This window comes from Podarcis gaigeae (genome assembly GCF_964106915.1).
Source record: "Podarcis gaigeae genome assembly, chromosome: 15".
NCBI classification, from domain to species: domain Eukaryota; kingdom Metazoa; phylum Chordata; class Lepidosauria; order Squamata; family Lacertidae; genus Podarcis; species Podarcis gaigeae.
In genome coordinates, this window is record NC_139692.1 from 22441695 (window position 1) to 22455416 (window position 13722).

General features: G+C 48.8%; 1 protein-coding gene across 2 annotated transcripts; it reads left to right on the forward strand.

Moving 5' to 3' along the window:
• Nucleotides 1–4154: 4154 nt before the first annotated feature.
• Nucleotides 4155–13491, forward strand: LOC310832375 (TLC domain-containing protein 5-like). 2 transcript variants are annotated; one of them, XM_083714150.1, is made up of 3 exons: nt 4155–4464; nt 6978–7177; nt 8890–11830. In XM_083714150.1, exons 2-3 carry the CDS (start codon nt 6979–6981, stop codon nt 9426–9428), a joined length of 738 nt encoding a protein of 245 aa, XP_083570276.1. In that variant the 5' UTR covers nt 4155–4464; nt 6978; the 3' UTR covers nt 9429–11830. The 2 variants fall into 2 exon arrangements, with proteins under 2 accessions (XP_083570276.1, XP_083570275.1); XM_083714149.1 differs by lacking the exon at nt 4155–4464 and adding an exon at nt 4695–4803 and having other exon boundaries at nt 8890–13491.
• Nucleotides 13492–13722: the final 231 nt, after the last annotated feature.

The window sequence follows — 13722 nt, forward strand, 5'->3', positions numbered from 1 at the left end:
TAATTTTAAATGCAGCTTCATTTTAATAGTAGCCCATAGATCAAAACCATAAGGGGAGGGAAACATAAGGGTCAGACTGAGTCCAAACCGAAGGCCAGGTGGAACAGCTCTGTCTTGCAGGCCCTGCGGAAAGATGTCAAGTCCTGCAGGGCCCTAGTCTCTTGTGACAGAGCGTTCCACCAAGTCGGGGCCAGTATTGAAAAGGCCCTGGCCCTAGCTGAGACCAACCTAACCACCTTGTGACTTGGGACCTCCAAGGTGTTGTCATTTGTGGACCTTAAGGTCCTCCGTGGGGCATACCAGGCGGTACGTGCACATTTTGAGGTCACACAGCTATTAGATTTGACAGTGTGTGGTGTCATGAGCAGAATACAGCTGATCCTCCATGTCTGTACTGACGGGCAGTGAATGTGCTTAGATGTGCAGCCTCGAGAGGTGCTTCACACTTTTTTTAAGAATGTTCCTTGCTGCTTCTGGAAAACACCTTTACCTGCTCACTTTCCTCACGCTGAGTTCCACATGGAGCTCTGTTGCCCACCAAACCCGACAGAAAACAGGACTGAACTCCTTGCTGATGCATGGGAAGCTCAGTCCGAATTGCTCACTGCCTCTCACCCCCGTGGGTTGGCTTTGACAGGTGGATGGGCTGCCCAGCTGTCAATCACCTGACATTATTATTGTGTCATATGATTGGCATGCAGTGTTCGAAACTCTCATTGTTCTAGGCGCATTTGGAGATGGAATTTCATTAGCGCGAGCAGTTTCTGAGCTCTGGGCGCAGTACTGCACCTATGATTTTCAATTAAAACTGCCGAGTGGAAGGAAAGGAGGACTTTTTTCTGCCTCCTCACTTCCAGCTACTCTCTGAAGACTGGAGAAGAGGCCCTCTTAAGAGTATTAGGGGGTGGCCAGGGGAAGGACAAGACCATGTGAAAAACGAACATAATGTTTTAGCTGCAGTTCATTCATTTTCAGCTTTGTATTTTTGTTATAAAAAAGAGTGCCTAGACATTCTGTTGTTGCGCCCATAACCTAGGGTCAAAGTTGTCATATGGGGTGGGGAGGAGATAAATATTTTGTGGGGAAATGCCGTATCTGGAAATTAGTGAGGAAGAGGGAGAAAGGGGAGAAAGGCCCAAATCACTCCTCTGCTCCAAATGGCAAAGAGTGATATTTCTTGCAGCAAGCAATTAGCCATTCACTAAGTATGTAAAGGAACATGGGTGGCACTGTAGGTTAAACCACAGAGCCCAGGGCTTGCCAATCAGAAGGTCGGCGGTTCGAATCCCCGCAACGGGGTGAGCTCCCGTTGCTCGGTCCCTGCTCCTGCCAACCTAGCAGTTCAAAAGCACATCAAAGTGCAAGTAGATAAATAGGTACCACTCTGGTGGGAAGGTAAACTGCGTTTCCGTGTGCTGCTCTGGTTCGCCAGAAGCGGCTTAGTCATGCTGGCCACATGACAAGGGGGTTGTACGCCGGCTCCCTCGGCCAATACAGCGAGATGAGCGCCGCAACCCCAGAGTTGGTCACAACTGGACCTAATGGTCAGGGGTCCCTTTACCTTTACCTTTAAGTATGTAAATCTGCGAATACAGAGGCAGATCAAATTTTAGTGATTTGTCATGATTCATGGGTGGCTTAAACAACAGGAAGTCCTTGATGATATGCCTTAAGGGCATTAATTGACAGCAAAGTAAACAATAGAGGTACTCTTAAAATCGAAGGCAATTAGGGGTTCACAAAACTGGAATGGCAAAGCTAGCAACAGCAACGACAATCTAAGGTTACCACTGTTGCAAAGGCTGTGAGTAAATATAGTGTTTATCACTAGTTAAGCTACATGAGGGGACTTCACTTTTGTTGTAGGATATAATATGTATCTCCTAAGAGTAGTGCTGCTATTCCGGATTTCAGACACACACACACACACACATCCCACTTTCCCCGCAATCAACCAACATTTACAGGGAAGGCTCAAGTGGAAGAAAGCGATGCTTGTTTGCTTTGTTGGATGTACAAAACAATCATGCACAAAATGGCTTAATTTATTTGTGTTCAGAAGGGCAATTGGTCATGTCAAAGTTATGCATGACTGGACCGTCAGGACTGGAGAGATCATCATCCGACCTGACTCACGGTGTGATAATTACTAGACTAGGCAGAGCCATAAGCAAACATATAATCAACACTGGCCTTTTAATGAAAGCATAGAATTCAGAGGTCCATAGAACCAAAATGTTGTGTTTGATCGAAGAGCCTTCTGGGGCCATCAGCCCAGAAAAGTCCTCCCCACCTCAATTACCCTGTACCTTTGTTCCTAAATGACTTGCTATGGGCTGCTTCATACAGCGTCAGAAGATTTTCCTACCTACCTACCCACCCACTTTTTTACCAGGATTTTCTGCTCTGTAGGTGGAAAATGTGGCATGGCAGTGTGGGAGAGAGACACTTGTAGGCTGCATACACACTATAACTTTAAATTTATTTACTTATTTATTTGATTATATCCCACCTTTCCCCCAGGAAGCATACATGGCTTTTCCTGTCTCTCCACTTTATCCTCACAACAACCCTGTGAGGTAGGTTAGGTGAAGAGACAGTGACAGGCCCAAGGTCACCTAGTGAGCTTCACAGCTGACTGGGGATTTGAACCCTGGTCTCCCAGATCCTATGGGGACGCGGGTGGCGCTGTGGGTTAAAGCCTCAGCGCCTAGGACTTGCCGATCGAAAGGTCGGTGGTTCGAATCCCCGCTGCGGGGTGCGCTCCCGTTGCTCGGTCCCAGCGCCTGCCAACCTAGCAGTTCGAAAGCACCCCCGGGTGCAAGTAGATAAATAGGGACCGCTTACTGGCGGGAAGGTAAACGGCGTTTCCGTGTGCAGCTCTGGCTCGCCAGAGCAGCGATGTCACACTGGCCACGTGACCCGGAAGTGTCTTCGGACAGCGCTGGCCCCTGGCCTCTTAAGTGAGATGGGCGCACAACCCCAGAGTCTGGCAAGACTGGCCCGTACGGGCAGGGGTACCTTTACCTTTACCTTTACTCCCAGATCCTAGTCTGGCTCTCTAACCACTACGCCACACTGACGTAGCTGTTGGTCCACCCCTTGTGGCTGGTGCTGATGGGAGTTGTAGTCCGAGAGTTCTGGGTGACACCAGATTGGGGAAGGATGCCTGAGGTCCGAGAATGTGAACTTGTGACCCTCCTGATGTTTTGGACGCCAATTCCCATCAGCCTCCGCCAAAAAGGCAAATTGTCAGGGATGATGGGAGCTGCAGTCCAGCAACATCAGAAAGTCCACAGATTTCCCACTCCTGTTCCCAGGTTCTATCTAGGCCAAGCATATCAAACTCCTGCCCTCCATATCTTTGGGACTACAGTTCCCATCATTCCTAGCTAACAGGACCAGTGGTCAGGGATGACGGGAATTGTAGTCTCAAACATCTGGAGGGCTGGAGTTTCCCTATGCCTGATCTAGGGCAATACTCCAACCATGAAACCACTTAAGCACCTTCAACACACTTTCCCTCAAAGGATTCTGGACACTGTAGTATGCAAGTAGCGGTTCTCAACCTGTGGGTCCCCAGATGTTGTTGGACTACAACTCCCATCATCCCTGAGCTCTGGCCTTGCTAGCTAGAGGTGATGGGAGTTGTAGTTCAACAGCTCTGGGGACCCACAGGTTGAGAAAGGCTGCGTGTAAGTGGTAAAGCACAGGGCTCAGAATTCTTTGAGGGGAAGAATGTGCTTTAAACGGCGTTTCCGTGTGCTGCGCCAGTGCAGGCTTGCCAGAGCAGCTTCGTCACGCTGGCCACGTGACCCAGAAGTGTCTCCGGACAGCGCTGGCCCCCAGCCTCTTAAGCGAGATGGGCGCGCAACCCCAGAGTCGCACACGACTGGCCCCTACGGGCAGGGGTACCTTTACCTTTACTTGTAGTATGTACCTAGCCGTAGTCATTGATCGCATTCTCATCCATGAATTTCTCAGTGAGCCTGAAGCAACCTGCTGTCAAAATGATATTTTCAGCTTAGGGAGGATTGGATAAGTCTTTCGAAGGGGTCACGTCCTGCTCACCTGAGTGATCAACTGCACTTCAGATTTTACTTGTTCCTCGCCGGGGCTCTCTGTTCCTGGAAGACCTGGCAAGAGGTGCAGAAGCGTCTCTCTACACCTCCCGCCCACTGAAATTATTGATAATCAGACACCCGCTCATTTCCTTTCTTAACACGCGCGCACCGACCAATTCCGATCACGCCAGAAAACGGGTGGGGTGGGTGTGTCCCCAGTTAAGATCTGCTAAACCGCTTGAAATGAATGAATCTAAGTGGCTCATGTCCATTAACTTCAAGGGCCTACTCTGAGCAGGACTGACATTGGTTGACTGACAACTGACAACCCTGACAACCATGGGTTGGGCGCTCTTGTGGGGTTGACGCTCAGCTCGTCTGGAAGCGACCTTCGGAGAGGGTTTGTAGCTCGCCACCTTCCATCCTTTTTCTTCCCTTTCTCTCTCCTCCTTCTCCCGAATACGCCGAGGGGGGTGTGCTGCTTCAGGCTCTCCCCTCCTTCCCGGCCCGGCCCCTTGTCCCCACCCTGTCCTCGGCGCTGCGATCTCTCCTCCCCACCAGCAGGTGACCCTAAGCCGGCTCCTCTCCGCCTCCCTCCCTGTCTGCCTTTCTGCCGCCGCCGTCGTTGCCGCCTCCGGCTCGGCGATCATCGTAACGCGGAGACGCCTCGCCTGCCCGGGGGGCGGAGGAGCCGCGGGAGGGGGAGCGGCGCGGTGGCCCCGTCGGCGCTCCGGGCCAGGTAACCTCTCCAAGGAGCGCGCGGGGGCTCCCCAAAGCGGACGCACGACCCTGCTGGGCTCTGCAGGGCAGGAGAAGGTCTTTGGGGCCGGAGGGAAGAGATGGGGGCCGGATTCCCAGGCTGGGGACCTCCTGTTGCGCTCCATCGCGGAAGCCTCTTTAAGGGAGGGCGCTGAGAGCGCGCGCGGCGCTTCCCAGGCATGAAGACGGGATTCCCAACGGGGTTTTAACCCCGGATCTTCTTTCGAGCGCCAGGGATGCCTCGGCCCTGAAGACGGACGAGGCATCCAATAAGAGAAGCTCAAAGCACGTGCAAAGGGTCTCCCGCCTCCTCCCCACCGATCTGGAGGAAAGGGGGAAAGGAAGGGACTTAAGAGCTCAGCTGCAAGGAGCTCGGTTTCCCTTTAAGAAATTGCTGAAATGAAAAGCCCCCCCCCCCCAACCTGTTGCGCCTCCACTAAAATGGCTCAGATAGGAGGTGGTGTGCTGGAAAATCTCAGTGCTTGAGTACTGTGGCTCACCTTCCAGATGTTAGGCAGCATTTGCTGATCCAAAGGCTGTAAGTGGGGGGGGGGGAGGCTTTTTCTTTTAGAGTTTTCCCTTCCGAACCTCACATACCTCTCCAAGTGTTTTTACCCATCACCTGTAATTTCTTCTCCCATTTTCATTTCACGCTTAATTTATAATTTAACCGCCCCCCCCAAACTGCCAGTTTCTTTCATCTCTCATTTTACATTTTATTCTTCCTCTCATAACAGTTTCCCCTTCTTCCCCTCCTCCTTTCTATTTCGGATTTATCTGTTGTCATTCCAATAATAATAATACAGTGGTACCTCGGTTTAAGAACAGCCTTGTTTATGAGCTATTCGGTATAAGAACTTCGCAAAACCAGAAGTAGTGTTAAGGTTAGCGAACTTTACCTTGGTCTATGAATGGAAGCACCAGTGGCAGGACTCATTAGGGAATGTTTAAGAACGGCTTTGGTTTAAGAATGGACTTCCGAAATGTATTAAGTTCATAAATCGAGGTACCACTGTATATATATTTAAAAATACTAACCTTTGATCTCACTTTATAATTTCCTTCTACACTTCTTCTGGCCCTGCAGAGGAGAGAGAGCTTTATTCTTTTCTCCCTTCTGAATTTCTCTGACTCCTGGCCACCTTTATTCACCATGCAACAACTTAGTCCATTGCAAGAGGCTATGGTGAGGCTAGGGGTTGGGGCAGGCAAGTGAGGAGGCACTGGGCAAGCTATGGCATGTGAAAGTGCCCCCCCCCCCAAAGCTCACTGGTAGGTCTCAGTCCACTATCTAAGAAACACTGCTAGTGGAAACAGATGCAACTGTTAACCCTCCTTTTAAAAACCTAGTAAGTTTCCTCACAGAAGCTGCACAGTGTGTGATCGGAATAGACGACACCTTGCCTTACACAGGCATGGAGAGGGTTAAAGAAAAAAACAAAGGATACAGAGTACTGCTTAGCACTTAGTGAAAAGTTATTGGAAATAAATAATTTGTGGAAATAAATAATTGGAAATCACTTGACCAGCATTTCAGGCTCTTTGTGCTTTGCTAACCTTTAGGTTTTCCCCAGAGAATGCTGGCACCTCCCATTTCTCAAAAGCTTCTGTCACCTCTTTTTGACAACACCCACCACCCAAGATTGCTATTAGAAGCAGTGTTATAGAAACTAAGATATATGCCCCCCTCAAACCTGGGTTTCAAGTGGAACCTTGAACCTGGGTTATGGTTGCCACAATGGAATGTCTATTCACCAGGTGGTTGGACTACTGTAGATGAGCACTGGGGTCTCTTCCAATGCTACAGTTTTATGGTTCTGGAATCTTAGCTACATTGCTTGACTGTAGCTTCGTCTTACAACAATTCACTTGCCCCAGTATGGAAGAAGGAAAAAAACACACAGTGGAAATGGAACTAACCATGGACTAAGGCAGAGGTTTTTGAATAGTGGTTGTCAACTTGGTGCCCAGAAATTGCAATTGGCTCCAAACCAGTAGCAAAATGCACCTGGCGCCTGGCTAATTTCTAACTAGCAGGAGTGATTGGTGGCAAGTGATCCCGCATCTTATGAGGGGCAGGGGGGTTTCTGGTTAGTTGCAAGAACTGAGGGATTTAACTTCATCCTTTTCTTTCTCCCCTCTATCCCACCACAGGATGGTCGCTACCATGGTCCTCCGGGTGGCCTTCAGCCTGATTGGCTGGCTCTCCCTCTACACGTGGTCTTGCCATTGGTTCAAAGGCCGCACCTACGAGTGGAGTTGCAGGCTGGTCACTCTGACTCACGGGGTTCTTGCCACTTGCTTCTCCGGCTACATCAGCTTTATCGATGGCCCGTGGCCTATGTCTTACCCAGGTACGCTGCAACCGCCTCACCTTAGATCAGAAGTTGGCTCCACACTGGCTGAAAAACAACGTGGGGACAGCGACAGCAGCAAAGTAGATATAAGGGGCTATTGGAAATGGAATTGAAAATAGTTCAGATGGTTCAGGGTTCAACGTGATGCGCACGTGTGCAGTCGTGCACATGTCACACGTGCCTAAAACGGTCACTGCCTGAGCAGGTATCCTCCCCCACTTAATGTGCAATCGACTTGTGTGCAACTATGTACACATGCAGCACAGGGAAATAAATAAATGAATGAATTCCTACTCAGAAATGGCAGGAGTTGGAGAGTCCTTATGGCTCATGTGGAGACCCTCCCTGGAGCCCAAAGAGGATGTCACGGAGGGTGGAGGAAGCCCTGCAGAGACTGGAGATGCAGCAGGTCTTTGTTTAGGCTGCTCAGCCTCCCTGCCTAACAGCTGGTGTGCAGGGTAGCGCAGCAGCAGCAGCCAGTTTCCCGTACATCCTCCAGTCTTCTGCCAGCCCCAGAGCTTCAGTTCTAGTTGTGGATATTTTTGGATACAGCTTTTTTTTTTTTTTGCAAAGATTGAAGAGAGAATGGCAGAGGGTGTTTAAAGGATGCTCCTCACATTACACAATTTCACTTATGTGCATGGCAGGCCGGAACATAACCCTAGCATTAGTGGGGGGGGGGGGGGAGACGCCTGTGTTATATAATCTTAGTAAGCTGTATAATCTTAGAAGGCTGTGAGTATCATGAAGACTTCTGAATTTGCCACTACACTACTGGCTAGATGGACCAATAGTCCGGCTTGATATAAATCAGCTTCTTACAAGCTGGATGCAGTCCGACCTAGGGGTGGGTGATATCTGGTTTTCAGCATCGTGATATACCAGTACAGAACTACCTTGGTTCTCAAACTCAATCTGGAAGTCTGTTTGACTTTAAAACGTTTGCAAAGCAAGGTGTAGCTTCTGATTGGCTGCTTGGCCCCAGAAACAATGCTGACATTCAGCTTCCAAAAAACGTTTGCAAACTGGAACATCTCTGGGTTTGTGGCATTCGGGTACCAATTTGTTCGTCAACTAAGCCATTCGGGAACCAAGGTACCACTGTATGTCACAGCGTCTGAAATAAGGATGGCCCTATTTAGAGGCACAGGGGACGCGGGTGGCGCTGTGAGTTAAACCACAGAGCCTAGGACTTGCCAGTCAGAAGGTCGGTGGTTTGAATCCCCATGACGGGTTGAGCTCCCATTGCTCAGTCCCAGCTCCTGCCAACCTAGCAGTTCGAAAGCACGTCAAAGTGCAAGTAGATAAATAGGTACCGCTCCGGCGGGAAGGTAAACGGTGCTTCCGTGCGCTGCTCTGGTTTGCCAGAAGCGGCTTAGTCATGCTGGCCACATGACCCGGAAGCTGTATGCCAGCTCCCTCGGCGAATAAAGCGAGATGAGCGCCGCAACCCCAGAGTCAGTCACGACTGGACCTAGTGGTCAGGGGTCCCTTTATCTTTTTATGTAGAGGCATTGGCTGGCTTCATGGTTTTCCCCACATTGTAATTTTTGCATAGCACACATACACACATACACCATGTTTCACAATACATTGCCAGGTCAAAAATTATGAAACTGATATAAGGGTGTGGACTTCAAACTGGTTTTGGATGATACATTGATATATCGCCCAGCCTTAGTCTAACCTTCTTTTGCCTTTCCTTTCAGGGTCACCTAACACCACCCTACAGGTCCATGCGCTCTGCATGAGCTTGGGTTATTTCCTCTTCGACCTTGGTTGGTGCGTCTACTTCCAGGCAGAAGGGGCGCTCATGCTGGCCCATCACACCGTCAGCATCCTGGGCATCACTGTCTCCCTCGCCCTGGGCGAGTCGGCCGCGGAGGTCAATGGGGTCATCTTTGGCAGCGAGATCACCAACCCACTGCTGCAGGCCCGTTGGTTCCTCCGGGAGAAGGGGCTCTACCACACTCTTACGGGGGACGTGGTGGACTTCTTCTTTGTAGTGCTCTTCACAGGGGTGAGGATCGGGGTCGGGGCGTGGCTGATGTACTGCGTGTTGATGTCGCCCAAGCCCAAGTGGTTCATCAAGGTTGGCGGGGTGATCATGTACACCGTGTCTTGGGTCTTCATGGTCAGCATCTGCCGGTTCGCCCGGAGGAAGAGCATGAAGAAGTACCATGCCTGGAGAAGCCGGTGGAGCAAAGAGATGAACTTGAACACCAACGGGCACCTGAAGGACCATTGACACCCAATCTGGGTCTGTGTTCATGATCTGGTTAGCATGGGGCAGGGGGAAGTTTCCAAAGGTCTGGTGCACAAGGCCATGTGTGCAAGACAGGTCACATTGAAATGAATACCCCGGGCTGCCTAGTAGATACGTAGAGTGCTGAATTAAGACTGGGGAGACCCCGGTTCCAAGACCTCCTTAGCCACGAAGCTCACTGGGTGACCTTTGCCAGCCACTTTCCTCTAAACCCAACATACCTCCCAGGGATTTTATGAGGAAAATAGGATAACTCCTGCCCTGGGTGTTTTGGAGGAAGGGCGGGATACAATAATGACCATTTGATAGACCTACGTCATGCTGGAGTAGGCTGGAATAGGTGTCAACTCCAGGGAAATTTGCACTATGGAAACATTGGCGTATTGTGTTGCAGACGAGGTGCATTCAATGAGATGAAAACACTTGTGTACAACACAAAACCTGTTTGCACTCCCAAGGCTGTGAGCACTTGGAATGCAATTAACCACAACCTCCTCCAGCAACGTCACTACTATACATGAGAACAGAGGATGCTCCTTTATCTTGAGTGGGATCATTGGCCCATGTCTACACTGTACACTAACTGGCAGCTGATCCCTAGTTTTTTCAGGCAAGCAATGTTCCAGTCCCAACCCTATCTAGAGATGCCAGGGGACTTGCTAAGCAGCACCAGTTCATTTTTACAGTGCATTTCCCCAACATGCCATTCAAGGATCAGGATAGCTTGTTGTTTATAGCATCCAAAAACTAAGAGAAGTGGCACAGGAAGAGAAAGATTCCCATTCATGCCACTTTTTGAATGTGTAATATGATGCTGAATCGGAACAAAGATTCACCCAGCCAGTATTTGTTTCTGACAGGAAAGCCAGATGTCAAGCATGAAGGTGGCAGCAGCCCTTCCATTCTGCCACCACTATGAGCCAATATTCGGGAGGTATTCCTCCTCTAGGCGTGGCAGTTTCACTTCCAATCATACTTAAAGGGATGCTTCCACTTTCTCTGAAGACCAGGCTTGAAAATGGGAGGTTGGGATATATCAACCAATCTTGTGGTGGAAACCAGGTAGACAAAATCATCTACCACCTCCTGCCCCAGCTGCAACAAATCCTGTCTCTCCAGTATCATTCTCTACAGCCACAACAGGTGCTGTACCTCTCCAGTGGTTTGACTTCACTCTCAAAGGCACACCCCTCCATTGTCTCCCGAGACAGATGGATGCCAACCATCAACCCATCTTCTTAAACCACACACAAACGTGTATTTCAGGAATCGTTGCTCCAGTACGCCTGGGACTTCCCTGAACAGTAAATCAACGTTACATTGCCCAGTGTTAATGAAACCATTGATTATTGTTGGCTTGAAGATAATGCCTGAAAGCACATTTTAGAATTCAGGGGGGAGAGGGGGCTAATCCTTAAAGTAGTTCTTGTTTTCTGATAGCTTGCTGTTTTCTCTTAGACGCACTCTTCTGTATTTTGAGTGCTAATAAGCAGAAGAACTAAAATCAGTGTTGTAGCGCTGTTGGGGTGAGAGATGTTTGGGTTTGGCTCCCCTGCGGTCAGTGCTGAGGTTCTCTTGTTCAGCCAGAGCTGCAACAAAAGTCCTATTGGTATATTTGGGACTATCTGAACAGTGTCATGCTCGCGGGGGTGGACTGAAAGTTTGTATGTATAGTTTCTAGCTGTTTCCTGGGCTGTGTGGTCTGGATGTTGGTATAGTGAGTCAAAAGTCCCAGGTAGGCATTATATGCCAGGGTTGACAGCTGACAGCTTCCATAATATGAGCTACAATGTGGCTGGGATTTATTTTTATACGTACCTGGGATACTGGTTAAGCTGGCCCTAGGAGTTTGAATGAACTGATTTCCTCCCTACCCCTTGGGGTTGTGGAGGAAGAAGATGCAGTCTCTTGCTCTTATGCCTCAGGAACATAGGAAACTGCCTTGTAATGGGTCAGAACGTGGGTTCCTGTAACTCAATACTGTCTACACTGATTGGCAGTGGCTCTCCAATGTTCAGGCACGGGTCACTCCCAGACCTGCAGAAGCCAGAGATTGAACCTGGAACCTTCTGCATGCAAGGCTGATGTACTACTGAGCAATGGTCCTCTCCATTGTGTGTGTGTTTTATAAAAAAAATACATACCACTGTTCATAAAATCAGAGTGGTTTACAGGCGGCCATTTTGCATGGGGGCGTTTCCGTTCCCAGTCCCCATGTCCATTGGCTGAGTGTGCATAAGTATGCCCCACCCCTGTTCTGCCCTCTTCCGGGTCCAAAAGGACCTGTGTGTCGACAATCGCACATCAATTAGACACACATAAAATGATTGCTGCCTGTACAACACTCAATACATGAATCCATACAATAAAAACCATATAGAAAATTTTGAACTCAGAAATCAGCTCACTGTTATGGAAAGGTGGATTCTTAATTTCCTTCATAAGCCTTGCAGAGTAGTTTTCAGCAGGTGTTTAGAAGATGACAGATGACAGTAGGTGATTTCTGAATCTCCATTGACAGAGTACAGTGATACCTCGGGTTACCTACACTTCAGGTTACATACGCTTCAGGTTACAGACTCCTCTAACCCAGAAATAGTGCTTCAGGTTAAGAACTTTGCTTCAGGATGAGAACAAAAATCGCGCAGCAGCAGGAGGCCCCATTAGCTTAAGTGGTGCTTCAGGTTAAGAACAGTTTCAGGTTAAGAACGGACCTCCAGAACGAATTAAGTACTTAACCCGAGGTACCACTGTATTCCACAAGACCGAACCGACGGCACTAAAAGCTAGGTTCCTTGTTGCTCTCAAAGCAGCCCCACCAACTAGAGGAACAACTGGTGATGCTCTTGCAGATAACCCCTGTGATCAATCTGGGGTATAAGGATTCAGGGTGTCCCTAAGGTCCCTCGGACCTAAGTTGTTCAAGGCCTTGTAAATTAATAAAAGGGCCTTAAACCTGGCTTGGTACTAGATGGACAGCCAGTGCAGGTGTTTTAACAATGCTGCCTCCATCAGCAGTCTGGCTGCCCTATTCTGCACCAGCTGCAGCTTCTGAGCCAAGGGCAGCCCCTCAAAAGCACATTGCAGTAATCCAGCCTTGATGTTGTGCTTGGGCAGCATGCCTGCCATTCTTCGCTGGATTTTGGAATCTATATGGCTTTGATAATATAATAGAGCACATAATATATATCCTCTGAGGATATATATTTATCCTCTGAGGATAAATCTGGTAGCTTCTGCTTCCTAAAAAATAAAATTGAAAGGAGTAAGTTCCTTAGTCTGGGTTGTTGTGGACTTGTCCATTCACTAGTTTATCATTGTGGCGGAAAGCTGGGGAACAGGGGCTACTTAGCATCTCAGCTTCAATCCTTGGCGTCTCTAGGTAGGACTGGGAGAGTAAATACTGACCTGGGTGGACCAAGGAAGTTTCCTTTGTTCCTAGGCTTGGGAGCCCTGGACTACCCATTAATAATGTCCCTGCAGGGATCTCTATAATGGCACTGATGCTGCTGGGCCTAATTTTATATATGTACATGAGACTCTTCCCCTTTTGCTTGGTCAGTGGGATCTCTGTGCATTAGAGGCGTGCAGGATGGAGACCGACTTGTGCAAGAAAGAAAGCTGAGCCGAGTGCTTAACTTGGCATAATCGCCTTATCCCCTGGATAAGGAAGGTCACTCAAGCCACCCTGATGCTTTGGAGCGGCATCTGTGACGTACAGGAGCAACCGCTTCCTTGATAAGGTAGTCCAAGTATGGGCAGGTGCAAGAAACCGATCTTGCAAAAATCAGGGAAGCTGCGTTCGCTGCCTTCATTGTTCTCTGAAGGGCTCCAAATACAACACAAGAGTGTAGCCACGTGTCACAATAACCAAACCTAGGATTAATGGGAGCTGAAACGTATGCGATCAGCAGGCTCATATCATAAAAAAGGGGCTTAGCAATTCCACCAATAACCAGGGCTCTGGACCCTAGAAGAATATGATCAAACACTAAATGATTATATATGCAAATAAATGAACGGCCAGATACAGGCTTAGCACTGTTTAATTAAACATTCCTGTTTCTTCCTTCCTCGATAGCAATTCTTGAGGCTTCAAATGAATGTTGGGAACCAAACCAAGCAACAGTTTTAAGAGCAATCAAGGTGGAAGGAGTTTGGCGTATGAAAGATAGTTTTGTTTTGTTTCTAAAGGAAACTTAAGCCCCACATAGAAATGAAGAGTTGCAACAAAATGTTACAGTGCAGAATGTTCAGGTTGCCAGCCATGCCCTTT